Here is a 27873-nt window from a genome sequence, read left to right on the forward strand (position 1 = left end):
TATAGTGAAAATGTTTAGTAGCCAAAATATAACATCAAACTTCAACAAACAAGATTGTTTAATCCCTATCTATATAAAAAAGAAAGTATTTATTTTTCATTTAACACATTCTGCTGAAATATTGTCTTGATATGTTTTCTGTTGCAAAAAAAGCCAAAGTTTTGGGGCTTATTTGTCTTCATTAATCTCCCCGTGTGTTTGTCTGTTACCAAAATATCTTGAAAAAAACGGATTAGTTGGACAGAAATTAAGTTGGAAAACAACAGATTTTTGTGAAAGGAAGAATATAGAGTTTTACAAGTCAACAATTTATTTATTTATGGTATTTATTTGTCGGATTTTGAACATTAACTTTTAATAAAAAAAATTTAACCATGTAAAGACACTTGAATTCACTGTCAAAAAGATGATTAACAATTTTTCTGAAAAAATTACATTTACAAAAAAAGGTGATGTGATTTTGCAATATCATTACAGACAGCAGTATGTAGAGTACTAAAAACTAAACATTACTCTTTTAAAATCTATATTACATTCATTTTGCATATGCAATATTTTCCATCCACAGTATATAAGGAAATGTTTAGTAAATATAACATAAGAATCAAATTTCAACAAACAATCTCTATGTAGCAAATAAAATCATTTCATAGAATAGAAAAGTCCCACCCACTATGTTTGATCTCTGCAGTGCAGACACACCTCAACATTTACTGTACAGAGATGAATCACTCATTAAACTCTTGTCTACTTGAGTTCACACAACTCAGCAGAGACTCCAGCACCACTTAGAAGCCAAAATCCAGCATAGAGAGGCTGAGTGAACGTGGTCTGGACTCTGTGGAGGAGAGTCATGGTTTCAGAGACGCTGTAGTAAGACAGAGTACCTGCTCTGTGATCCAGGTAAACTCCTATTCTGGAGGACTGAGGGCCTGAGACGGAAGTACAAATATCGTTGTGTCTGAATGTATAACTACTACTGTCACATTCTAATGACCAAGATTTGTCATTAAATCCAAATCCATATTCATTCACGGTGCCTGTTCTTCTAATATCCTTGTATGCAACTGCTATACAAACGTCCCCGCTCCATTTCACCTCCCAGTAACAGCGTCCAGTCAGACCCTCTCTACTCAGGACCTGCTGCCTTTCACCAAATCTGTCTTGGTGATCCAAATATAACTGTTTTCCTTTCATTAATGTTGCTTTTCTGTCCCTGTCACTCAATGACAAACGGTTGTGTGCTGTATTTGGATCCAGTGTGATTTGACAAGAATATTTCATAAACTCAGCTCTGGTTCTGGGCTCTGCTTGAGGCGGTAAAACATCCACTCCAGTCACTGCCAGAGAGATCTTTCCCCACTCCTCACTCAGAACAGCCTGCAGTTTATCTCTGGCCTCTGACACCGCCGCTGTCACATCCTCAAAGGAGAGCAGAGGACAGATATCAATGCTGGGAACGTCTTTAGATTCGCTCAGACGTGACAGCGAGGGGTAGTTGTTTAGGAAATGGAGGTGATCTTCTGTGTGTGAGAGCGTCTCCAGCTCAGTGTCTTTCCTCCGCAGCTCAGTGATCTCCTGCTGCAGCTTCTCCTCAAGCTCTTTAGCTCGACTCACTTGAGTTGTCTGCTGGGACCTGATCTGCTGCTTCACTTCGGAGCTTCTTTTCTCAATGAGACGGATCAGCTCAGTGAAGATCTTCTCACTGTTTCTCACAGCTTTATTAGCAGAAAGATTGATAGCCTTCACCCTCTGCTGAAGCACCTTCACGTCTTTCTCTCTGTCCTGGACTCTCTGTTGGATTTCTTGCCGACTCGCCCCGAGCTCCTTCTGCTTCTCAGCCCTCTCTGCTGCAGCGGAGACTTTGTCATGACCTTTATGGTCATCCATGGAGCAGAGATAGCAGATGCACTTCTGATCAGTGCGGCAGAAAATCTTCATCACCTCGTCATGCTGAGAGCAGATGTTCTCCTGGAGCTTTAAAGTGGCCTCAACCAGCTTGTGTTTCTTTAATGGAGCTATATTGTAGTGAGGCTGGAGGTGCTGCTCACAGTAAGAGGCCATACACACCAGACAGGACTTGAGGGCTTTCACCTTCATCCCAGAGCAGTAATCACAGGACACGTCTCCAGGTCCAGCAGAGGAATGATCAGGTGAAGCAACTTGAAGTCCTGCTTTCTTCAGTTCCTCCACTAACTCTGCTAACATGGTATTTTTCACCAGGACAGGCCTCGGTGTGAAGCTCTGCCTGCACTGAGGGCAGCTGTGTGTCTTCTTCTCATGCTCCTCACCCCAGTAGTCTTTAATACAGCTCATGCAGTAGCTGTGCCCACAGGGAATAGTCACCGGATCCCTTAGAAGATCCAGACAGATTGAACAGCTCAGTTTGTCTCGATCCAGAATCACTTGCTGCGCCATTTCTCCCCTAGACGACAGTGAATGTCTGTAAGTTTCACTCTCTGTTACCAGATAAATGCTGTGCTCATTTCCTCAATGTTTGTCCACTGATCTGCAGTGTATGAGCGTTCCAGCTCTTACATTTGATCACATGGTGTTTTCACCCATCTGTAAATGGGCAGATCTGTGAAAGGGGAGGGAACGACAAGTCTGAGATGAATAGACTTTGAGAAGCCTTGTCTAACCGGTAAATAAAGTATAGGTGGGGTTTGTAAAAGTTGTGCTTCATTCCAGGAAGAGGAGCGGTTTGAGCGTTGCTGTGTGTCTTTAGTCCTCAGTTATAGTCTGTCTTTCAGATTCAGAACTACAGATTTAAACTGGAAGACTTCCAATGTAATATATTACTACCACTACTACTATGATGAGTACACTATAGGTAAACATTAAATTATACCACTTATGTTCATGGAGATACTAAAATGACCTATTTTTTTAAACTTTGTGTTACATTCATTTGGCAGATGCACAAATATCGAAATACATTTATGTATTTTTATATACATGACCCTTTTATTCATTTTGTAGTTTTTTATACAATTAAGCCCATTTATATAAAAACCAAATCCAATTTCAAGTGAACTGTACTCATACAGCACCTTGCATACACATAGAGAGATATTCTCCCACTATGCACCTTGGACATCTACAAAAAGATCTAAAATGAGATCATATCCATTGATGAATTTAAGGGCATTATATTGAATGTGGTGATATGTGGTTACCAGCGTTTTAAGAAGCTGTTCGTCAGTTTTATTGTGAGTTTTTGTATATAATGTTTAATATGTTGTATTTTAATGTGTTGTAATTTTATATGGCCGGCCAGGTCTCTCTTGTTTTTTAATCTCAATGGGAGTTCTTAGTAGAATAAAGGTAAAATAACACAAATAAAGAGAGAGAGGGGGTTAAAATGAAATGTACCAGAAGTGGCATTTGCTGGCATCCACACTTGACACCAACAGAGACACACCAACACTAGCAACCCCTGAAAGAAAAAACTCTCTAACTCTACCTGCCTGGTAGGCCTAGCCTGTAAAAATAGTATGGAAAGAAATGAAAAATGAAATGAAATGTTTTGTTATATCTGGATTTCCCTTCTCCCTCATTCTGTATAAAGATATGCAAGACAATCATATTTTAAATTATTTTTTTCTATCCAGTTTTATTACAGAGCAATATGCAGCACATAGGCGTGAATTTCTGCATTTCCTTGTAAATTAAAAGACACACAGGTTTAACAATAGATGCACTTTTTGCAATTGTGTAGGGAAAACTGTTGAACATGTGATTGTAGATTGTTTTCATGCTACTTCTTTTTGGTTTGATTTACAGAATAACTTCTCAAAACATTTTGAAAAAATATCATACTAACAAAGATTGAGATATTACTCACTATTAACAATCTTTTTCGGAAGATGAAATTTACAATTAATTAGATTAATATCTTAGCAAAACATTATATCCATAAAATGAAATGGCTTAAAAGAATATCCTCCTTTTATAAACATTACATTATACAAACTATGAAGATATGAAGATTTAGTACAACTAAAATGACTTTAAAAATAAATTATATTACATTCATTTGGCAGATGCTCAAAAATCCAAACCCAAATACATTTATACATTTTTACATACATGACTGTTTTATTAATTTTGTAGTTTTTTTTTACATAACCAAGCCCATTCATATAATAACCAAATTCAATTTTTAGTAGAAAAAAAACAGATTTTTCGTCAGGCATTTTGCATTTGCAATATTTTCCATGCACAATATATAGTGAAAATGTTTAGTAGCCCTAATATAACATCAAACTTCAACAAACAAGATTGTTTAATCCCTATATATAAAAAAAAGAAAGTATTTATTTTTCGTTTAACACATTCTGCTGAAATATTGTCTTGAAGTGGCAGTAGGCAACAATATTTTGGCATAATTTGGCAAAAATTCCATAATAACCTTTCAGCATAATGTAATTCAAGTGATCTGAGAGAAGGCTACACCTCTGCTTCTCCTCGTGGCTCTGTTTACAGGCTTTAGAACATCTTGCCCGTGACGGCAGACTTTGACCAATCACAGGGCATTTCAGAGAGAGCGTTCCTATTGGCTGTTCCACAAAAGGAGATGCGCGTTCACGTCTGGTCTCTGCAGATAGTGAAAGCCTCGGTCAATGGCGGAACAACCTACTGAAAAGCTTGCTATTCCAGCATTGGCAGCAACTGCCTACTAGTGATGGCGAGATGAAGCCTCATGAAGCTTTGAAGCTTTCCAGCAAATTGGTTCGGAAAAGGGTTCATTGCTCGAGGCTTCATGTGCTCACGAAACCACCTGGTGGTCAAAGAGTGTAAAACAGACAAATATGATCTTAACCATGTGATAAGATAAGATACGATATTCCTTTATTAGTCCCGCAGTGGGGACATTTGCAGTGTACAGCAGCAAAGGGGATAGTGCAAGAAACAAGATGCATCAGCTAACACAGTAAAAAAGAGCTAAAGAAAGTGTAACAAAATATGAACCAAGTATAAAGATTGGAAGTATAAAAATAGGAGTCTATACAGTATTGGCAATAAACAGACTATTAACAAAATTGCACAAGTGGAAAATGATATTGCACAGTGAGAATTAAATGAAAATCCACCTGAAAATATCAGGTTATTGTCAGTTTGTCAGTTTTTGGTGTGTAAGTGCTCTACTGGGATCAGTGCTGGTTGTGGTCTACTGGGAACACAGATCTGTGATATACTGTATTTTGCGCCAGTAAAGGCTTTTGGGAATGACTATAAACAATGAAAAAAAATCTATTACCATATAATCAATTTATATATATATATATATATATATATATATATATATATATATATATATATGTATATATATATATATATATATATATATATATATATATATATATATATCATATTTAATAAAATGTCTATTTAGTAAGTATATTATGAGTATATAAGATACATGTATAATAAACTGTAATTGTTTTGTGAGTAATTCATCTTATGTGTGCAAACCAATCCTAAATTAATAATTGCATTGTAGTGTAGTGTAATATAATATAATAATTGCAGGAGGGTTAATATTAGTGTTCTGTGTCACTTCTGGAAAGCGGCATTGGTTGAACCAGTGAAGATCTGAAACACTTCATGAACCAGTGGGCGGTACGGCCGGGCAGCGAGGCTTCGGATGTCATCAATGACGTCATTGGTCTAAAACGATACAAGCCTCGATACACGCATCGCAGGAAACTTCCTGGATTACTCGACACACGCTCCGAAGCCTCGGCACAGCACGTAACATCACTACTGCCTACACCTCAAAACAACCCAAAAAAAGAAAGACAGACTTTCAAAAAGACAGTCCAAAAGAGAGTCCGACAATAAGCGGAATAAAACACGTGTCAATATCGGCGAAGCGTTTCAGCGGTGGAGAGATCTCCGGGACAGCATCGGCCTCACGTTGGACTCTGAGCTAGCAGTTCTTCTCCTGGACAGGTAAGCTACTAACTTCGTTTTCCTGTAATATCTAAATGTTTTGTACTGATTTGTTTGTAGGTAGCTTTACCGTGAAAGCAGGCGATGAGTAGCCAGGTTGAATGTACGTTAGCCTTCTGCTAACCGTAGCCCGAGGCTTGCTGCGGCTAATTCAAGTCCATGTTTATGTTTATGTAGCTACTGTAGCTGGATCCTTGAATCACAGTCTGTCATCTCAAAGGGCTTTATAGACCCATACGTTTACTAAGAGAAAGAACGGACGGTAATTCCCATAGAATTGCCGCTATATAACGACACATCAGTCAGTAGTACTCGATACAGTAACCTATATGAGTAGCGTTACTCATACAGTAACGTTACTCATACAGTAGCGTTACTCATACAGTAGTGTTACTCATACAGTAACGTTACTCATACAGTAGCGTTACTCATACAGTAGTGTTACTCATACAGTAACGTTACTCATACAGTAGCGTTACTCATACAGTAGTGTTACTCATACAGTAACGTTACTCATACAGTAGTGTTACTCATACAGTAACGTTACTCATACAGTAGCGTTACTCATACAGTAACGTTACTCATACAGTAGCGTTACTCATACAGTAACCTGTATGAGTAACGTTAGGTTACTCATATAGCGTAGCGACAAGTCTGAGATGAATAGACTTTGAGCGGTAGGAGCCTTGTATAACCGGTAAATAAAGTCTAGGTGGGGTTTGTAAAAGTTGTGCTTCATTTAAGGGAGAGGAGAAGTTTGAGAGTTGCTGTGTGTCTTTAGTCCTCAGTTATAGTCTGTCTTTCAGATACAGAACTACAGAATTAAATTGGAAAACTTGCAATGTAATATATTACTACCACTACTACTATGATGAGTACTAATAAGTAAACATTAAATTATACCACTTATGTTCATGGAGATACTAAAATGACCTATTTTTTTAAACTTCGTGTTACATTCATTTGGCAGATGCACAAAAATCCAAATACATTCATGCATTTTTACATACATGACTGTTATATTAATTTTGTAGTTTTTACATAATTAAGCCCATTTATATAAAAAACAAATCCAATTCTAAGTGAACTGTACTCATATAGCACCTTGCATACACATAGAGAGATATTATCCCACTATGCACCTTGGACATCTACAAAAAGATTCAAAATGCACCAACACTAGCAACCCCTGAAAGAAAAAACTCTAACTCTACCTGCCTGGTAGGCCTAGCCTGTAAAAATAGTATGGAAAAGAAATGAAAAATGAAATGAAATGATTTGTTATATCTGGATTTCCCTTCTCCATTCTGTATAAAGACAAGACAATCATATCTTAAGTTATTTTTTCTGTCCAGTTTTATTACAGAGCAATATGCAGCACATAGGCGTGAATTTCTGCATTTCCTCGTAAATTAAAAGACACACCGGTTTAACAATAGATGCACTTTTTGCAATTGTGAAGGGAAAACTGTTGAACATGTGATTGTAGATTGTTTTCATGCTAATTCTTTTTTGTTTGATTTACAGAATAATTTCTCATAAACATTTTGAAAAAAATATCATAATAAACAAAGATTGAGATATTACTCACTTTTAACAATCCCAGTTTTTCGGCAGATGAAATTTACAAAATGAATTAGATTAATATCTTACCAAAACATTATATCCATAAAATGATATGGCTTAAAAGAATATCCCTCTTTTATACTTTTAAAGATACTGATTTTAAAACATATTTGACTATGATTAAAAATTCTAAATTGCCAAAATCTATTAGATTGTTTAGACATTTATTCCAATTTGTTGTTGTTGTTTTTATTTATATTTTCCTTTCCTTACATTGTATTTGTTGTATAATGTATTTTATTTTTATATTATTTTTTATACCGTAAAATATATTTGCTGAATTTTCTGTAATGAAACATGAACATGTTTATGTAACTATTATATTGAACTTTCCAAAAAAAATAAAGTATGAAAAAAAACAGACACACCGGAAGCTGTCTTACTTAATGGCCCGGAAGCAGAATCCCGAGGTGTAACATCTGCTAACTGCATTTTATGTCACAAAGCTAGCTCGTTGTTATAATGTTGTGATACAGGGTTTTAGTTGATTGATGCACTCATGGTAAATAACATCAACACTGAATTAAAACATACTTGTAAGGATGAACAATAAGTTAGTTTAGGAGTGTTTATTGGACAGGACCTAGCTAGAGCTAATTCAACATTACTTAGATCATAACAACACATCTTAAACAACACAAACTGAACACAATAACCTTCATGAAGATAGGATTTATTACAGGGCTTTTGTGTTAGACTGCATTAGTTTTAGCTAGATGCACCTTTTATTAACTGGTAACTGAATGTACATGACTGGTTGACCTCTTCTAGCCTGATATTCAGACTATTACCTTTTAATTTCACTTCATTTGAATCACTCAACACATTTGAGATATGAGTTGTGATTTAGAGGGTTAAACCTTTTCAGTGCATCTTCCTTTAGACTCACTCAGCGATTTTCAACTGGGAGGTAACCGTCAGCTTTTGTCAAAGAAAAGTAGAGTTGTTATTAGAAATAAGAGATAATCTTCAATTGATAGTTTCTGTTATATTTCCTTTTTTTTCATTATTGTTTTTTGAGTGATTTTCTTCTCTCACCATCATCAGCATTAAATCAACACATGGTCTGTTGTCGGTAGATGATGATTTAAAAAAGATATTACCTCACATTTTGAGTGTTTTTGAGACGACGTGCAGCCCAGTTATTCCTAAAGTGTGATTGGTGAAGCCTGTAAAGCTTTCTATAAGTCCCATTTTATTCCTGCATGATTGTTGTGGAATGTTCAAAAGTTGTGTAATAAATCTGAAAGTAAAACATTCTGCTGAAATATTGTCTTGAACATGATTTTCATTTGCAAAAAAAAGACCCCAACATTTTACAAATTTAAAATCATTCCAAAATTATGTTGTTTCTGGTGAAATCCACCAGAAAGTGGACGTTATTTTATTGCCTTCATTAATCTCCCTGTGTGTTTGTCTGTTACCAAAATATCTTGAAAACTGATTGATTAGAAAGAAATTAAGTAGGAAAAGGACAATGTTTTTTTTTATACTCGGACAGTGAAATGAAGAATATAGATAAGTCAACAATTTATTTATTTATTTGTATGATTTACAACATTGATTTTCATTAATGTATCCAAATAATTGTTATCATGAAAGTACATTTGAATTCTTTCTTAAAAGAAAAAAATTACTAAACTTTTTTTCAAAAGGTTACATTTAAAATGATCCCAGTTTTCTGGTACTCATACTTTTCTGGGTACATTAAAATAAAAGTTGCTATTTTAACAGCAACACAGTATGCAGAAAGTAAACATTACATTATACAAATTATGAAGATGTGAAGATTTAGTACAACTCAAATTATTTTAAAAATAAATCATATTACATTCATTTGACAGATGCTCAAAAATCCAAACCCAAATACATTTATACATTATTACATACATGACTGTTTTATTAATTTTGTAGTTTTTACATAATTAAGCCCATTAATATAATAACCAAAATCAATTTTAAGTAGAACAAAAACAGATTTTTAGTCAGACATTTTGCATATGCAAAGTCAACAATTTATTTATTTAGGCTATTTATTTTTAGAATTTTTAACATTAACTTTTTATATATTTTTTTAACCATGTAAAGACACTTGAATTCACTCTTAAAAAGATGATTAGCTATTTTTCAGAAGGATACGTTCAACATTAGACCAGTTTTTCCTGTACTTTTTGGGTACATTTACAAAAAAAGGTGATGTGATTTTACAATATCAGTACAGACAGCAGTATGTAGAGTACTAAAAAGTAAACATGACTCTTTTTTAAAAATCTATATTACATTCATTTTGCACAGTATACAGTATAAGGAAAATGTTTAGTAAAAATAACATCAGAATCAAATTTCAACAAATAATCTCTATGTAGCAAATAAAAAAAAGTTTTCATCATTTCATTGAATTAAAATAGAAGAAAAAAGTCCCACCCACTATGTTTGATCTCTGCAGTGCAGACACATCTCAACATTTACTGTACAGAGATGAATCACTCATTAAACTCTTGTCTACTTGAGTTCACACAACTCAGCAGTGTCTCCACCACTATAACTTGGAAGCCAAAATCCAGCATAGAGAGGCTGAGTGAACGTGGTCTGGACTCTGTGGAGGAGAGTCATGGTTCCAGAGACGCTGTAGTAAGACAGAGTACCTGCCCTGTGATCCAGGTAAACTCCTATTCTGGAGGACTGAGGGCCTGAGACGGAAGTAGAAATATCGTTGTGTCTGAATGTATAACTACTACTGTAATATTCTAATAACCAAGATTTGTCATTATTTCCAAATCCACATTTTTCTTTGGTGCCCTTTCTGCTAATATCCTTGTATGCAACTGCTATATAAACTCTCCCGCTCCATTTCACCTCCCAGTAACAGCGTCCAGTCAGACCCTCTCTACTCAGGACCTGCCACCTTTCATCAAATCTGTCTTGGTGATCCAAATATAACTGGTTTCCTTCCATTAATGTTGCTTTTCTGTCCATGTCACTCAATGACAAATTGTTGTGTGCTGTATTTGGATCCAGTGTGATTTGACAAGAATTTTTCATAAACTCAGCTCTGGTTCTGGGCTCTGCTTGTAAAACATCCACTTCAGTCACTGCCAGAGAGATCTTTCCCCACTCCTCACTCAGAACAGCCTGCAGTTTATCTCTGGCCTCTGACACCGCCGCTGTCACATCCTCAAAGGAGTACAGAGGACAGATATCAATGCTGGGAACGTCTTTAGATTCGCTCAGACGTGACAGCGAGGGGTAGTTGTTTAGGAAATGGAGGTGATCCTCTGTGTGTGAGAGCGTCTCCAGCTCAGTGTCTTTCCTCCGCAGCTCAGTGATCTCCTGCTGCAGCTTCTCCTCAAGCTCTTTAGCTCGACTCACTTGAGTTGTCTGCTGGGATCTGATCTGCTGCTTCACTTCGGAGCTTCTTTTCTTAATGAGACGGATCAGCTCAGTGAAGATCTTCTCACTGTCTCTCACAGCTTCATCAGCAGAAAGATTGACAGCCTCCACCCTCTGCTGAAGCTCCTTCACGTCTTTCTCTCTGTCCTGGACTCTCTGTTGGATTTCTTGCCGACTCGCCCCGAGCTCCGTCTGCTTCTCAGCCCTCTCTGCTGCAGCGGAGACTGTGTCATGACCTTTATGATCATCCATGGAGCAGAGATAGCAGATGCACTTCTGATCGGTGCGGCAGAAAATCTTCATCACCTCGTCATGCTGAGAGCAGATGTTCTCCTGGAGCTTTAAAGTGGCCTCAACCAGCTTGTGTTTCTTTAATGGAGCTACATTGTAGTGAGGCTGGAGGTGCTGCTCACAGTAAGAGGCCATACACACCAGACAGGACTTGAGGGCTTTCACCTTCATCCCAGAGCAGTAATCACAGGTCACGTCTCCAGGTCCAGCAGAGGAATGATCAGGTGAAGCAGCTTGAGGTCCTGCTTTCTTCAGTTCCTCCACAACCTCTGCTAACATGGTATTTTTCACCAGGACAGGCCTCGGTGTGAAGCTCTGACTGCACTGAGGGCAGCTGTGTGTCTCCGTCTCATGCTCCTCACCCCAGTAGTCTTTAATACAGCTCATGCAGTAGCTGTGCCCACAGGGAATAGCCACCGGATCCTTTAGAAGATCCAGACAGATTGAACAGCTCAGTTTGTCTCGATCCAGAATCACTTGCTGCGCCATTTCTCCTCTAGACGACAGTGAGTGTCTGTAAGTTTCACTCTCTGTTTCCAGATAAATGCTGTGCTCATTTCCTCAATGTTCGTCCACTGATCTGCAGTGTATGAGCGTTCCAGCTCTTACATTTGATCACATGGTGTTTGCACCCATCTGTAAATGGGCAGATCTGTGAAAGGGGAGGGAACGACAAGTCTGAGATGAATAGACTTTGAGCGGGAGGAGTCTTGTCTAACCGGTAAATAAAGTCTGGGTGGGGTTTGTAAAAGGTGTGCTTCATTCCAGGAATAGGAGCGGTTTGAGCGTTGCTGTGTGTCTTTAGTCCTCAGTTATAGTCTGTCTTTCAGAGTCAGAACTACAGAATTAAATGGAAGACTTGCAATGTAATATATTACTACCACTACCACTATGATGAGTACTAATAAGTTAACATTAAATTATACCACTTATGTTCATGGAGATACTAAAATGACCTATTTTCTTAAACTTTGTTTTATATTCATTTGACAGATGCACAAAAATCCAAATCCATTTATGTATTTTTACCTACATGACTCTTTTATTCATTTTGTAGTTTTTTATACAATTAAGCCCATTTATATAAAAACCAAATCCAATTGTAAGTGAACTGTACTCATATAGCACCTTGCATACACATAGAGAGATATTCTCCCACTATGCACCTTGGACATCTACAAAAAGATCTAAAATGAGATCATATCCATTGATGAATTTAAGGGCATTGTATTGAATGTGGTGATATGTGGCTGCCAGCGTGTTAAACAGCTGTTCTTCAGTTTTATTGTGAATTTTTGTATATAATGTTGAATATGTTGTATTTTAATGTGTTGTAATTTTATATGGCCGGCCAGGTCTCTCATTTTTTTTATCTCAATGGGAGTTCTTAGTAGAATAAAGGTAAAATAACATAAATAAAGAGAGAGAGGGGGTTAAAATGAAATGTACCAGAAGTGGCATTTGCTGGCATCCACACTTGACACCAACAGAGACACACCAACACTAGCAACCCCTGAAAGAAAAAACTCTCTAACTCTACCTGCCTGGTAGGCCTAGCCTGTAAAAATAGTATGGACAAGAAATGAAAAATTAAATTAAATGATTTGTTATATCTGGATTTCCCTTCTCCCTCATTCTGTATAAAGACAAGACAATCATATTTTAAGTTATTTTTTTCTGTCCAGTTTTATTACAGAGCAATATGCAGCACATAGGCGTGAATTTCTGCATTTCCTCTTAAATTAAAAGACACACCGGTTTAACAATAGATGCACTTTTTGCAATTGTGAAGGGGAAACTGTTGAACATGTGATTGTAGATTGTTTTCATGCTACTTCTTTTTGGTTTGATTTACAGAATAACTTCTCTGTCATGTTATCACCTGGGCAGTTGAGTAGTTTCCCTGTGTTTCCTCTGTTTCCCTGTCCTTTTGTCTCCTGTGTGTTTTACCCTGTCAGTCTGGTCTGTCTGTCTGGAAGGAGGTGTGGCCATCTCCTCCTCCCTCTCCTGGGCGGTGGTTGCTGGAGCAGCTGACACTAATCATCAATCAAGACACACTCTGCAGTATATCAACCCTGGTCTTCCTGCGGTTCATCGCCAGATCGTTATCGTCGCCACAGTGTGTGATCTATTTCGACCTCACTCTGACCGTCACCACGGTCTTCACCTTGAATGAAGCCATTCTTCTTCCTATCTGCGAGACCATAATATCAACAAAGTCATGTGACTGACCTTAAGAGGCTGGCCGTAGGTTATAAAGCAACCGGAAAACCATGCCTCTTCCTCTTTGCCTTTCTCGCCTCATCGGAGACCGGTAAGTATGTCGGGAAGCCAATAATCCGTCACTTTAGTGTGCAGGTGCCTTGTGTCCCTGAGGATTTCTGTGGTTTTTCCCGGGAGTTCTGTATGTAACTCTCTGTTTGTTGCAGGTAAGATAAATGATATCACCTGCGGCTGATTACCCCATAGCCTGTTTGGCGTTTTTGCGTAAGTTGGCGTTTGGGTGAGTAGCTTTGCTTATTCTCCTCTCGGAAGCAGTTGCAGAGTTACTGCTTTCAGCTGTTTCGCAAGTTAAGTTTTCTGTTTCACTCTTCGTACACGTGCGTACACGAGTGGTGTTCTTTATTTAAATAGTGGAGCGCCGATAACTGGCCCACTGAGTGTTATAGCTCACCCGGTAGAGCGGACGCTCTTACCGCGGTAGGCCGGGGTTCGAATTCACCTTCGGCATATTTTATTTAGCCAAGGATTTTGCCTTGCATTCCCCTTGGGTTTAAAAGGGCGTTTTCATTTCCCCTTAAACCTCTGTGCGCAGTAGGTGGGTTTGGTTAATTGTTCCCCCTTGTACGTCCGCGTACAGGAAAGGGGTGATTTTTAGTTCTTATGAGCAGTATTTTTGTTTATACCTTTGAGCCAGTGAGTGCATATATCCCCATTGACTACTGTTCGCAGCAGGAGGGGTTAATTTGAGATACCTCTAGTACAGCTGAGTTTACCACTGACAGCTGCCTGGTACTATTATGGCTCCCCAGACTTGTCGGTTCTGTGGGGCAGCCATGGACATTCGCGACGGTCACCGTGAGTGTCCGTCTTGTTTGGGCATGGCGCATTTAATGGATGACGTTGATTGCCCATGTCCAGCAGCCATTGATCTGCCTCTGGAGGAAAGGGCCCGAAGGGCTAGGCTTGAGGGGCATTCCCAACACACTGCGGCAGCTGCTCCCCCTAGTAGGGAACGAGAGCGTCGCACGGAAAACCGCTCCCGCAAGCGTAAAACAGGGACAGTCCCAGGGGCAGGGAAAAAAACGTGCCACAGAGACTAACTCTCCGCCACTGCAGAGTCCAGCCCCACCTGTAGATGGGGCAGGGGGGCAGGAGGATACTCAGTGTCAAATCCTGGCCGCCATTCGTGGTCTGGCAGACAGGGTGAGTAGAATGGAAGCTCAGAGAGCAGCTCCACTGACTGCGGCTTGTTCGGAGGGGATCTCCCCTAGGGACTTGCCGGCATATGAAGAACATCAGACAGATCACCCTGATGCTATATCACTTTATGCTCAGGGTTCTCTCTTGGACGAGGGTCACCCAGAGATTGCTGAAGAGTCACATTGCCTTAGCCTATCTCACACAGGTGAGTCTGCGTCCGTAGACGATGGTACTGGCGATTCTGTTCCCAGTGATGTGTTTTCAAAGGTTTTGAGTGCGGCTAAGATTATGGGCCTTTCAATTCCAATTGAAGCCCCTAGCTCATCGGAGGGAGTCTGGGCTGGCATCTCGCAGTCTCGCCCCTCAGTGACTATTCCTGCAGCCGAGGATTATTGTCAGATGTTAAGGTCACCACACTGTCCTCGTAAGGAGTGCAAGAAGACAGACCACTTGGTTTGTAGGTCCTATAATGCAGCCGCCGGCGCAGCGCGTGCAGGAAATGCACTCGCTCTCTTGTTAGCAGCGCTCAGAAGGAGCGCTAGTGCGGGTGATCAGGACACCAGAAACCTGATAGATGCGGCCCTGTCCACACACTCTCAGCTTACTCGTGACATCGGTTCCGCTATGTCGTCAGCCATGATGGCCGACAGATCTGGCTAGCTCAGACAACCCTCCCCGAGAACATCAGGAAGGAGCTTACCAACATGCCGGTGGTACCAGGTAGAGTCTTTCACTCTGACTCCCAGAGTGTCTTGGAGAAAGCTGAACAGTCTCTGCGTACTCGAGAGAGCGTGCAGCGCACATTCAGTCGGCCTGCAGCGACGAGGCAGAGACCAACGGGCCAGCAGCACCAATTCCAGGCTGCCTGGGGTCATCCAGAGCCCTGGATGCGTGGCAGGCGCCAGGGCTCAGGTGCACAAGGTTCGGGTGATGCTGCAGGAAGACTGCGACGGCAGCATCAAGGGTTTCAGCCCCGGCCTACAGCAAGAGGGGCCCCTCAAAGGAGACGCCCCCCCAAGGGTCCAGGGACCCAGGGGGCCTCTGCATAGGAGGGGTGGGGCAGCCGCCAAGGTTCACTCCCAGCTACGCCTGGACAGCTGGGAGAAGGAAGTCTCAGACCCCTGGGTAGTGGCTACTGTTGCAAGGGGTTACAGAATTCAATTTCGGCGGCGGCCCCCACCTTTTTCCAGGGTCCAGATAACGTTGGTCAAGGACCCAGTCCAGGCAAAAGTTCTGTCCGAGGAGATTGCAATCCTCCTTCAGAAGAAAGTAATTGCGAAGGTAAGGCCCAGCGAACAGCAAGCTGGCTTTTATTCAACATATTTCCTTGTTCCCAAAAAGGATGGTGGGATACGTCCCATCCTGGACCTCCGGCGCCTAAATACTTACATAAAGGTTTTGCCGTTCAGAATGCTGCACACATGGCACATTCTAGAGTCGATAGAGCAAGGGGAATGGTTCACCACTATCGATCTAAAAGACGCGTACTTCCACGTCCCCATTTGTCGGGCACATTGGCAGTTTCTACGGTTCGCATTTCAAGGGCAAGCTTACGAGTTCAAGGTCCTTCCGTTTGGTCTCTCCCTTTCTCCGAGAGTTTTCACCCGAGTGGTAGCAGCCGCTCTGTCACCACTCCAGAGGGCAGGCTTAAAGATCCTGCCATACCTGGACGACTGGCTGGTCTGCGCTTCATCTCGCGAACAGGTCATGCAGCATACCGAGAGGGTCTTAGCTCATGTCCAATCCCTTGGTTTCAGGGTGAACTTAAAGAAAAGCAACCTCGAACCGAGGCAGGAAACAGTATTCTTGGGACTTTGCCTGAACTCACTTATGATGAAGGCGTCTCTTACCCCTCAGAGGGTTGCGAGAATCCTAACGGTCTTGCGTATCTTCCGACTGGGCAAACGCCTACAGTTGGTTCACTTTCAGAGACTGCTGGGGTTGATATCAGCAGCAGTGTTGGGGATTCCGCTGGGCCTGCTCAGGGCTCGGCCCCTACAGCGGTGGCTGAATGCGTTCAACCTCCATCCACGGAGGGACAGGCATGTGAAGCTCAGAGTGACTCAGTCATGTCAGAGAGCTCTGAGCCCATGGAGGGACCACAAGTTGCTCACACAAGGTGTACCCTTGGGCAATCTACCTTCAAGGAGGACTTTGGTGTCCACAGATGCCTCCATGACAGGCTGGGGAGCAGTCTGGGAGGGCAGAATGGCAAGAGGTGTTTGGAAACCTCCATGGGACACCGAACACATCAATGTGCTCGAGCTGAGGGCTGTGCATCTGGCTCTCAGGGCCTTTCTCCCATTCATACGCGGCAGGCATGTCCTGGTGAAGTCGGACAGCTCTGCCGCAGTTTACCATGTCAATCATCAAGGAGGCACGAAGTCTCTGCGTTGCCTCAAGGTTGCACAGAGGCTTCTGCCTTGGGCTTTTCCACGTCTGGCCTCGCTAAAGGCTGTCTATGTACCAGGGGTGCTGAATCGGGCTGCAGACCTCCTCTCCAGATCGGGGCCTCTCCCGGGGGAATGGAGACTACACCCAGAGGTGGTGGCGAGTTTGTCGACTCAATTTGGCATGGCTCAGGTAGATCTGTTCGCATCCAAGGAGACAGCCCATTGCCAGCTGTGGTTTTCCCTGAGGCCTCCAGGCGGTCCTCTGGGCCTGGATGCTCTGTCTCACGAGTGGCCGAAGGGGTTACTGTACGCTTTTCCCCCACTACCATTGATTCCTCATGTGTTGGACAGAATCAACCGGGGGCACTACAAGGTTCTGTTGGTAGCCCCACGGTGGCCGGGGAAACATTGGTTTCCGGCCCTCCTTCGCCTGGTTCACGGCCGACCTTGGCCCTTGCCACTCAGGGCGGACCTTCTGTCCCAGGCGGGAAGAAAAATTTGGTATCCCAAGCCAGCTGTTATGCAGCTGTGGGCTTGGCCCCTTCTCAGTCCGTCTCTCATGACCTGAGTGACGCTGTTCAGGAGACCATAGATAATGCTAGAGCACCCTCCACACGCTACAATTACAAGCAAAGGTGGAAGTTGTTCTCATCGTGGTGCCACCATAAAGGGGCAGATCCCGTCACCTGCCCGGTGGCTTTGGTACTTGACTTCCTCCAGTCGCTGCTGGATGCAGGTAGGGCAGCTAGCACCCTGAGGGGCTACACTGCGGCTATTTCTACTTTCCATGACACACTGGGGGGTCTTTCGGTAGGGAAGCACCCCATAGTGTCCCAGTTTCTGAAAGGTGCTAACCGTCTGCGCCCAGGCAGGAGTTTACGGGCTCCATCATGGGACCTACCTTTGGTGTTGAGGTCCTTGGCTACAGCCCCATACGAACCACTGGAACAGTCAGATTTTAAGTTTCTGTCACACAAGACTGCATTCCTTTTGGCCATTTGCTCTGCCAAGAGGGTGAGCGAGCTACACGCACTGTCTGTGAGCAGCGAGTGCTTGAGGTGGAGAGCAGAATATGCAGGGGTGTCCCTGTGGCCGAACCCGTTCTTCCTCCCTAAAGTGGTAAGCCCTCAGACAGTGAATCAGGCTATTGAAATGGAAACATTCCAACCTGATCCATCTTGCCAAGAGGGAGCGGCTCTTCATACATTGTGTCCAGTAAGGGCACTGAAGGCCTATGTTGATCGTACTTGGACGCTGAGGCAGGCACACACTCAGCTGTTCGTTTGTTATGGGGGCAAGAAGTTTGGTCACCCCCTGTCTAAGCAGCGTCTGTCCCACTGGTTGGTGGAGACAATTTCTCAGGCTTACTCTAACCAAGATTTCCCAGTCCCAGAAGGTCTGGTGGCCCACTCCACACGCAGTGTGGCCACTTCATGGGCAGCTCTAAAGGGAGTTGCTGTTGGGGACATTTGTGCAGCAGCATCATGGAGTACTCCATGCACGTTTGCAAGGTTTTATAGAGTCAATGTGACGTCTACGGCAATTGGCTCCACAGTTCTTATGTCGGCCGCCGAGCATGTTGGTGAGGCGGTGGAATCTTCCGTTCCTCGCGACAATGTTGATATTAGTCATCCAAGGTGAAGACCGTGGTGACGGTCAGAGTGAGGTCGAAATAGATCGTAAGTTATGTCCATAACTATGGATCTATGAGACCGAAGGATGACCGTCACCATCTCTTGTCGCTCAGAACGGGCTGAGGCGTTCCAGGCAGGAGGAAGAGGCATGGTTTTCCGGTTGCTTTATAACCTACGGCCAGCCTCTTAAGGTCAGTCACATGACTTTGTTGATATTATGGTCTCGCAGATAGGAAGAAGAATGGCTTCATTCAAGGTGAAGACCGTGGTGACGGTCATCCTTCGGTCTCATAGATCCATAGTTATGGACATAACTTACGGTATACTTACCTGCCAGCTGCCTCCACTTCCTGCGATACCTACCTGCTCACTCTCCAACATCATTGCTTCTCCTCGGATCACAGTGGACTGGAAACACCATCGGGAGGAACACTGGAACCCCATTCCCCATGCTCCTCGCTTCCTTGAAGACTTTCAGTCTTTAATCCCAGCCACGTTGGACTCTGAGAAACCTTGCCCTGTCCACCATTTAAATGTATTATTTATGAATAAATTCTCATTGTTACAACTTTAAACCTTGACTAGTGTGTGCTGCTTTTGGGTCCACGTTTTGTTTCACCAGAACATAACATTCTCAAAACATTTGGAAAAAAATATCATTCTAACAAAGATTGAGGTATTATTCACTTTTAACAATCCCAGTGTTTCAGCAGAAGAAATTTACAAAATGAATTTGATTCATATCTTAGCAAAATATTATATCCATAAAATGATATGGCTTAAAAAAATATCCTCCTTTTATAAACATTACATTATACAAATTATGAAGATATGAAGATTTAGTACAACTAAGATTATTTTAAAAATAAATTACATTATATTCATTTGGCAGATGCTCAAAAATCCAAACCAAAATACATTTACACATTTTTACATACATGACTTTTTATTAATTTTGTAGTTTTTTTTTACATAATCAAGCCCATTTATATAATAACCAAATTAAATTTTATGTAGAAAAAAAACTGATTTTTCGTCAGACATTTTGCATATGCAATATTTTCCAAACACAGAATATAGTGAAAATGTTTAGTAGCCAAAATATAACATCAAACTTCAACAAACAAGATTGTTTAATCCCTATATATTAAAAAAAAGGAAGTATTTATTTTTCATTTAACACATTCTGCTGAAATATTGTCTTGATATGTTTTCTGTTGCAAAAAAAGCCAAAGTTTTGGGGCTTATTTGTCTTCATTAATCTCCCCGTGTGTTTGTCTGTTACCAAAATATCTTGAAAAAAACGGATTAGTTGGACAGAAATTAAGTTGGAAAACAACAGATTTTTGTGAAAGGAAGAATATAGAGTTTTACAAGTCAACAATTTATTTATTTATGGTATTTATTTGTCGGATTTTGAACATTAACTTTTAATAAAAAAAATTTAACCATGTAAAGACACTTGAATTCACTGTCAAAAAGATGATTAACAATTTTTCTGAAAAAATTACATTTACAAAAAAAGGTGATGTGATTTTGCAATATCATTACAGACAGCAGTATGTAGAGTACTAAAAACTAAACATTACTCTTTTAAAATCTATATTACATTCATTTTGCATATGCAATATTTTCCATCCACAGTATATAAGGAAATGTTTAGTAAATATAACATAAGAATCAAATTTCAACAAACAATCTCTATGTAGCAAATAAAATCATTTCATAGAATAGAAAAGTCCCACCCACTATGTTTGATCTCTGCAGTGCAGACACACCTCAACATTTACTGTACAGAGATGAATCACTCATTAAACTCTTGTCTACTTGAGTTCACACAACTCAGCAGAGACTCCAGCACCACTTAGAAGCCAAAATCCAGGATAGAGAGGCTGAGTGAACGTGGTCTGGACTCTGTGGAGGAGAGTCATGGTTTCAGAGATGCTGTAGTAAGACAGAGTACCTGCCCTGTGATCCAGGTAAACTCCTATTCTGGAGGACTGAGGGCCTGAGACAGAAGTAGAAATATTGTTGTGTCTGAATTTATACCTACTACTGTCACATTGTAATGACCAAGATTTGTCATTATATCCAAATAGACATTCATTAAAGGTGCTTGTTCTTTTAATATCCTTGTATGCAACTGCTATAAAAATTCTCCCGCTCCATTGCACCTCCCAGTAACAGCGTCCAGTCAGACCCTCTCTACTCAGGACCTGGCTCCTTTCACCAAATCTGTCTTGGTGATCCAAATATAACTGTTTTCCTTCCATTACTGTTGCTTTTCTGTCCCTGTCACTCAATGACAAACGGTTGTTTGCTGTATTTGGATCCAGTATGATTTGAGAAGAATATTTCATAAACTCAGCTCTGGTTCTGGGCTCTGCTTGTAAAACATCCACTTCAGTCACTGCCAGAGAGATCTTTCCCCACTCCTCACTCAGAACAGCCTGCAGTTTATCTCTGACCTCTGACACCGACGCTGTCACATCCTCAAAGGAGTACAGAGGACAGATATCAATGCTGGGAACGTCTTTAGATTCGCTCAGACGTGACAGCGAGGGGTAGTTGTTTAGGAAATGGAGGTGATCCTCTGTGTGTGAGAGCGTCTCCAGCTCAGTGTCTTTCCTCCGCAGCTCAGTGATCTCCTGCTGCAGCTTCTCCTCAAGCTCTTTAGCTCGACTCACTTGAGTTGTCTGCTGGGATCTGATCTGCTGCTTCACTTCGGAGCTTCTTTTCTTAATGAGACGGATCAGTTCAGTGAAGATCTTCTCACTGTCTCTCACAGCTTCATCAGCAGAAAGATTGATAACCTCCACCCTCTGCTGAAGCACCTTCACGTCTTTCTCTCTGTCCTGGACTCTCTGTTGGATTTCTTGCCGACTCGCCCCGAGCTCCGTCTGCTTCTCAGCCCTCTCTGCTGCAGCGGAGACTGTGTCATGACCTTTATGATCATCCATGGAGCAGAGATAGCAGATGCACTTCTGATCAGTGCGGCAGAAAATCTTCATCACCTCGTCATGCTGAGAGCAGATGTTCTCCTGGAGCTTTAAAGTGGCCTCAACCAGCTTGTGTTTCTTTAATGGAGCTGCATTGTAGTGAGGCTGGAGGTGCTGCTCACAGTAAGAGGCCATACACACCAGACAGGACTTGAGGGCTTTCACCTTCATCCCAGAGCAGAAATCACAGGTCACGTCTCCAGGTCCAGCAGAGGAATGATCAGGTGAAGCAGCTTGAGGTCTTGCTTTCTTCAGTTCCTCCACCAACTCTGCTAATATGGTACTTTTCACCAGGACAGGCCTCGGTGTGAAGCTCTGCCTGCACTGAGGGCAGCTGTGTGTCTTCGTCTCATGCTCCTCACCCCAGTAGTCTTTAATACAGCTCATGCAGTAGCTGTGCCCACATGGAATAGTCACCGGATCCTTTAGAAGATCCAGACAGATTGAACAGCTCAGTTTGTCTCGATCCAGAATCACTTGCTGCGCCATTTCTCCTCTAGACGACAGTGAATGTCTGTAAGTTTCACTCTCTGTTTCCAGATAAATGCTGTGCTCATTTCCTCAATGTTTGTCCACTGATCTGCAGTGTATGAGCGTTTCAGCTCTTACATTTGATCACATGGTGTTTTCACCCATCTGTAAATGGGCAGATCTGTGAAAGGGGAGGGAACGACAAGTCTGAGATGAATAGACTTTGAGCGGGAGGAGCCTCGCCTTGCCAGTAAATAAAGTCTGGGTGGGGTTTGTGAAAGTTGTGCTTCATTTCAGGAAGTGGAGCGGTTTGAGAGTTGCTGTGTGTCTTTAGTCCTCAGTTATAGTCTGTCTTTCAGATACAGAACTACAGAATTAAAGTGGAAGACTTGCAATGTAATATATTACTACCACTACTACTATGATGAATACTAATAAGTAAACATTAAATTATACCACTTATGTTCATGGAGATACTAAAATGACCTATTTTGTTTTAAACTTTGTGTTACATTCATTTGGCAGATGCACAAAAATCCAAATCCATTTATGTATTTTTACCTACATGACTCTTTTATTCATTTTGTAGTTTTTTATACAATTAAGCCCATTTATATAAAAACCAAATCCAATTGTAAGTGAACTGTACTCATATAGCACCTTGCATACACATAGAGAGATATTCTCCCACTATGCTACTATGACATCTACAAAAAGATCTAAAATTAGATCATATCCATTGATGAATTTAAGGGCATTGTATTGAATGTGGTGATATGTGGCTGCCAGCGTGTTAAACAGCTGTTCGGCAGTTTTATTGTGAATTTTTGTATATAATGTTGAATATGTTGTATTTTAATGTGTTGTAATTTTATATGGCCGGCCAGGTCTTTCTTGTTTTTTTATCTCAATGGGAGTTCTTAGTAGAATAAAGGTAAAATAACATAAATAAAGAGAGAGAGGGGGTTAAAATGAAATGTACCAGAAGTGGCATTTGCTGGCATCCACACTTGACACCAACAGAGACACACCAACACTAGCAACCCCTGAAAGAAAAAACTCTCTAACTCTACCTGCCTGGTAGGACTAGCCTGTAAAAATAATATGGACAAGAAATGAAAAATTAAATGATTTGTTATATCTGGATTTCCCTTCTCCCTCATTCTGTATAAAGACAAGACAATCATATTGTAAGTTATTTTTTCTGTCCAGTTTTATTACAGAGCAATATGCAGCACATAGGCATGAATTTCTGCATTTCCTCTTAAATTAAAAGACACACCGGTTTAACAATAGATGCACTTTTTGCAATTGTGAAGGGGAAACTATTGAACATGTGATTGTAGATTGTTTTCATGCTACTTCTTTTTGGTTTGATTTACAGAATAACTTCTCAAAACATTTTGAAAAAAATATCATTCTAACAAAGATTGAGATATTACTCACTTTTAACAATCTTTTTTTCGGAAGATGAAATTTACAATTAATTAGATTAATATCTTAGCAAAACATTATATCCATAAAATGATATGGCTTAAAAGAATATCCCTCTTTTATACTTTTAAAGATACTGATTTTAAAACATATTTGACTATGATTGAAAATTCTAAATTGGCAAAATCTATTAGATTGTTTAGACATTTATTCCAATTTGTTGTTGTTGTTTTTATTTATCTTTTCCTTTCCTTACATTGTATTTGTTGTATAATGTATTTTATTTTTATATTATTTTTTATACTGTAAAATATATTTGCTGAATTTTCTGTAATGAAACATGAACATGTTTATGTAACTATTATATTGAACTTTCCAAAAAAAATAAAGTATGGAAAAAAACAGACACACCGGAAGCTGTTTTACTTAATGGCCCGGAAGCAGAATCCCGAGGTGTAACATCTGCTAACTGCATTTTATGTCACAAAGCTAGCTCGTTGTTATAATGTTGTGATACAGGGTTTAATTGATTGATGCACTCATGGTAAATAACATCAACACTGAATTAAAACATACTTATAAGGATGAACAATAAGTTAGTTTAGGAGTGTTTATTGGACAGGACCTAGCTAGAGCTAATTCAACATTACTTAGATCATAACAACATATCTTAAACAACACAAACTGAACACAATGACCTTCATGAAGACAGGATTTATTACAGGGCTTTTGTGTTAGACTGCATTAGTTTTAGCTAGATGCATCTTTTATTAACTGGTAACTGAATGTACATGACTGGTTGACCTCTTCTAGCCTGATATTCAGACTATTACCTTTTAATTTCACTTCATTTGAATCACTCAACACATTTGAGATATGAGTTGTGATTTAGAGCTCTAGACCTTTTCAGTGCATCTTCCTTTAGACTCACTCAGCAAATTTTCAACTGGGAGGTAACCGTCAGCTTTTGGAAAAGGAAAGTAGAGTTGCCATTAGAAATAAGAGATAATCTTCAATTGATAGTTTCTGTTATATTTCCTTTTTTTTCATTATTGTTTTTTGAGTGATTTTCTTCTCTCACCATCATCAGCATTAAATCAACACATGGTCTGTTGTCGGTAGATGATGATTTAAAAAAGATATTACCTCACATTTTGAGTGTTTTTGAGACGATGTGCAGCCCAGTTATTCCTAAAGTGTGATTGGCGAAGCCTGTAAAGCTTTCTATAATTCCCATTTTATTCCTGCATGATTGTTGTGGAATGTTCAAAAGTTGTGTAATAAATCTGAAAGTAAAACATTCTGCTGAAATATTGTCTTGAACATGATTTTCATTTGCAAAAAAAAGACCCCAACATTTTACAAATTTAAAATCATTCCAAAATTGTGTTGTTTCTGGTGAAATCCACCAGAAAGTGGACGTTATTTTATTGCCTTCATTAATCTCCCAGTGTGTTTGTCTGTTACCAAAATATCTTGAAAACTGATTGATTAGAAAGAAATTAAGTAGGAAAAGGACACTTTTATTTTGATACTCGGACAGTGAAATGAAGAATATAGAATATAGATTAGTCAACAATTTATTTATTTATTTGTAGGATTTACAACATTGATTTTCATTAATGTATCCAAATAATCGTTATCATGAAAGTACATTTGAATTCTTTCTTAAAAAAAAAGATTACTAAACTATTTTTCAAAAGGTTAAATTTAAAATGATCCCAGCTTTCTGGTACTCGTACTTTTCTGGGTACATTAAAATAAAAGTTGCTATTTTAACAGCAGCACAGTATGCAGAAAGTAAACATTACATTATACAAATTATGAAGATATGAAGATTTAGTACAACTAAAATTATTTAAAAAATAAATCATATTACATTCATTTGGCAGATGCTCAAAAATCCAAACCCAAATAAGTTTATACATTTTTACATACATGACTGTTTTATTAATTTTGTAGTTTTTACATAATTAAGCCCATTAATATAATAACCAAATTCAATTTTAAGTAGAACAAAAACTGATTTTTAGTCAGATATTTTGCATATGCAAAGTCAACAATTTATTTATTTAGGCTATTTATTTCTAGGATTTTTCTACATTAACTTTTTATATATTTTTATAACCATGTAAAGACACTTGAATTCACTCTTAAAAAGATGATTAGCTATTTTTCAGAAGGATATGTTAAAAATTAGACCAGTTTTTCCTGTACTTTTTGGGTACATTTACAAAAAAAAGGTGATGATATTTTACAATATCAGTACAGACAGCAGTATGTAGAGTAATAAAAAGTAAACATGACTCTTTTTTTAAATCTATATTACATTCATTTTGCATATGCAATATTTTCCATGCACAGTATATAAGGGAAATGTTTAGTAAATATAACATCAGAATCAAATTTCGACAAATAATCTCTATGTAGCAAATAAAAAAAAGTTTTCATCATTTCACTGAATTAAAATAGAAGAAAAAAGTCCGACCCACTATGTTTGATCTCTGCAGTGCAGACACACCTCAACATTTACTGTACAGAGATGAATCACTCATTAAACTCTTGTCTACTTGAGCTCACACAACTCAGCAGAGACTCCACCACTACCTGTAAGCCAAAGTCCAGGATAGAGAGGCTGAGTGAACGTGGTCTGGATTCTGAATAGGAGAGTCATGGTTTCAGAGACGCTGTAGTAAGACAGAGTACCTGCCCTGTGATCCAGGTAAACTCCTATTCTGGAGGACTGAGGGCCTGAGATGGAAGTATAAATATTGTTGTGTCTGAATTTATAACTACTACTGTTACAGTCTAATGACCAAGATTTGTCATTCCATCCAAATCCACATTCATTCAAGGTGCCTGTTCTTCTGATATCTTTGTATGCAACTGCTATACGAACGATCGCGCTCCATTTCACCTCCCAGTAACAGCGTCCAGTCAGACCCTCTCTACTCAGGACCTGCCACCATTTACCAAATCTGTCTTGGTGATCCAAATATAACTGTTTTCCTTTCATTACCTTTGCTTTTCTGTCCCTGTCACTCAATGACAAATAGGTGTGTGCTGTATTTGGATCCAGTGTGATTTGACAAGAATATTTCATAAACTCAGCTCTGGTTCTGGGCTCTGCTTGTAAAACATCCACTTCAGTCACTGCCAGAGAGATCTTTCCCCACTCTTCACTCAGAACAGCCTGCAGTTTATCTCTGGCCTCTGACACCGCCGCTGTCACATCCTCAAAGGAGTACAGAGGACAGATATCAATGCTGGGAACGTCTTTAGATTCGCTCAGACGTGACAGTGAGGGGTAGTTGTTTAGGAAATGGAGGTGATCCTCTGTGTGTGAGAGCGTCTCCAGCTCAGTGTCTTTCCTCCGCAGCTCAGTGATCTCCTGCTGCAGCTTCTCCTCAAGCTCTTTAGCTCGACTCACTTGAGTTGTCTGCTGGGATCTGATCTGCTGCTTCACTTCGGAGCTTCTTTTCTCAATGAGACGGATCAGCTCAGTGAAGATCTTCTCACTGTCCCTCACAGCTTCATCAGCAGAAAGATTGATAGCCTCCAGCCTCTGCTGAAGCACCTTCACGTCTTTCTCTCTGTCCTGGACTCTCTGTTGGATTTCCTGCCGACTCGCCCCGAGCTCCTTCTGCTTCTCAGCCCTCTCTGCTGCAGCGGAGACTGTGTCATGACCTTTATGATCATCCATGGAGCAGAGATAGCAGATGCACTTCTGATCGGTGCGGCAGAAAATCTTCATCACCTCGTCATGCTGAGAGCAGATGTTCTCCTGGAGCTTTAAAGTGGCCTCAACCAGCTTGTGTTTCTTTAATGGAGCTACATTGTAGTGAGGCTGGAGGTGCTGCTCACAGTAAGAGGCCATACACACCAGACAGGACTTGAGGGCTTTCACCTTCATCCCAGAGCAGTAATCACAGGTCACGTCTCCAGGTCCAGCAGAGGAATGATCAGGTGAAGCAGCTTGAAGTCCTGCTTTCTTCAGTTCCTCCACAAACTCTGCTAATATGGTATTTTTCACCAGGACAGGCCTCGGTGTGAAGCTCTGCCTGCACTGAGGGCAGCTGTGTGTCTTTGTCTCATGCTCCTCACCCCAGTAGTCTTTAATACAGCTCATGCAGTAGCTGTGCCCACAGGGAATAGTCACCGGATCCTTTAGAAGATCCAGACAGATTGAACAGCTCAGTTTGTCTCTATCCAGAATCACTTGCTGCGCCATTTCTCCTCTAGACGACAGTGAAT

The 27873-nt window shown here is 40.4% G+C and overlaps 4 protein-coding genes across 5 annotated transcripts; 1 reads left to right on the plus strand and 3 right to left on the minus strand.

Annotated features, from left to right (window-relative positions):
• Positions 1 to 297: 297 nt before the first annotated feature.
• On the minus strand, positions 298 to 11775 carry LOC141752955 (tripartite motif-containing protein 16-like). Of its 2 annotated transcripts, XM_074611241.1 has the most exons (2): positions 10411 to 11775; positions 298 to 1067 (listed from the first exon to the last, which is right to left on the minus strand). In XM_074611241.1, exons 1-2 carry the CDS (start codon positions 11752 to 11754, stop codon positions 1032 to 1034), a joined length of 1380 nt encoding a protein of 459 aa, XP_074467342.1. In that variant the 5' UTR covers positions 11755 to 11775; the 3' UTR covers positions 298 to 1031. The 2 variants fall into 2 exon arrangements, with proteins under 2 accessions (XP_074467342.1, XP_074467341.1); XM_074611240.1 differs by lacking the exon at positions 298 to 1067 and having other exon boundaries at positions 10022 to 11754.
• LOC141752952 (tripartite motif-containing protein 16-like) lies at positions 298 to 27873 on the minus strand. Its single transcript, XM_074611238.1, has 2 exons — positions 26537 to 27873; positions 298 to 1098 (listed from the first exon to the last, which is right to left on the minus strand). The coding sequence occupies exons 1-2, from the start codon at positions 27848 to 27850 to the stop codon at positions 748 to 750; spliced, it is 1665 nt and encodes a 554-aa protein (XP_074467339.1). The 5' UTR covers positions 27851 to 27873; the 3' UTR covers positions 298 to 747.
• On the plus strand, positions 14383 to 17649 carry LOC141752504 (uncharacterized). The gene is made up of 2 exons (XM_074610502.1): positions 14383 to 15317; positions 15435 to 17649. The coding sequence occupies exons 1-2, from the start codon at positions 14383 to 14385 to the stop codon at positions 17647 to 17649; spliced, it is 3150 nt and encodes a 1049-aa protein (XP_074466603.1).
• Positions 20088 to 22225, minus strand: LOC141752958 (E3 ubiquitin/ISG15 ligase TRIM25-like). The gene has a single exon (XM_074611245.1). The coding sequence runs from the start codon at positions 22201 to 22203 to the stop codon at positions 20539 to 20541; it is 1665 nt and encodes a 554-aa protein (XP_074467346.1). The 5' UTR covers positions 22204 to 22225; the 3' UTR covers positions 20088 to 20538.

This window comes from Sebastes fasciatus, chromosome 16, assembly GCF_043250625.1.
Source record: "Sebastes fasciatus isolate fSebFas1 chromosome 16, fSebFas1.pri, whole genome shotgun sequence".
Classification (NCBI taxonomy): Eukaryota; Metazoa; Chordata; class Actinopteri; order Perciformes; family Sebastidae; genus Sebastes; species Sebastes fasciatus.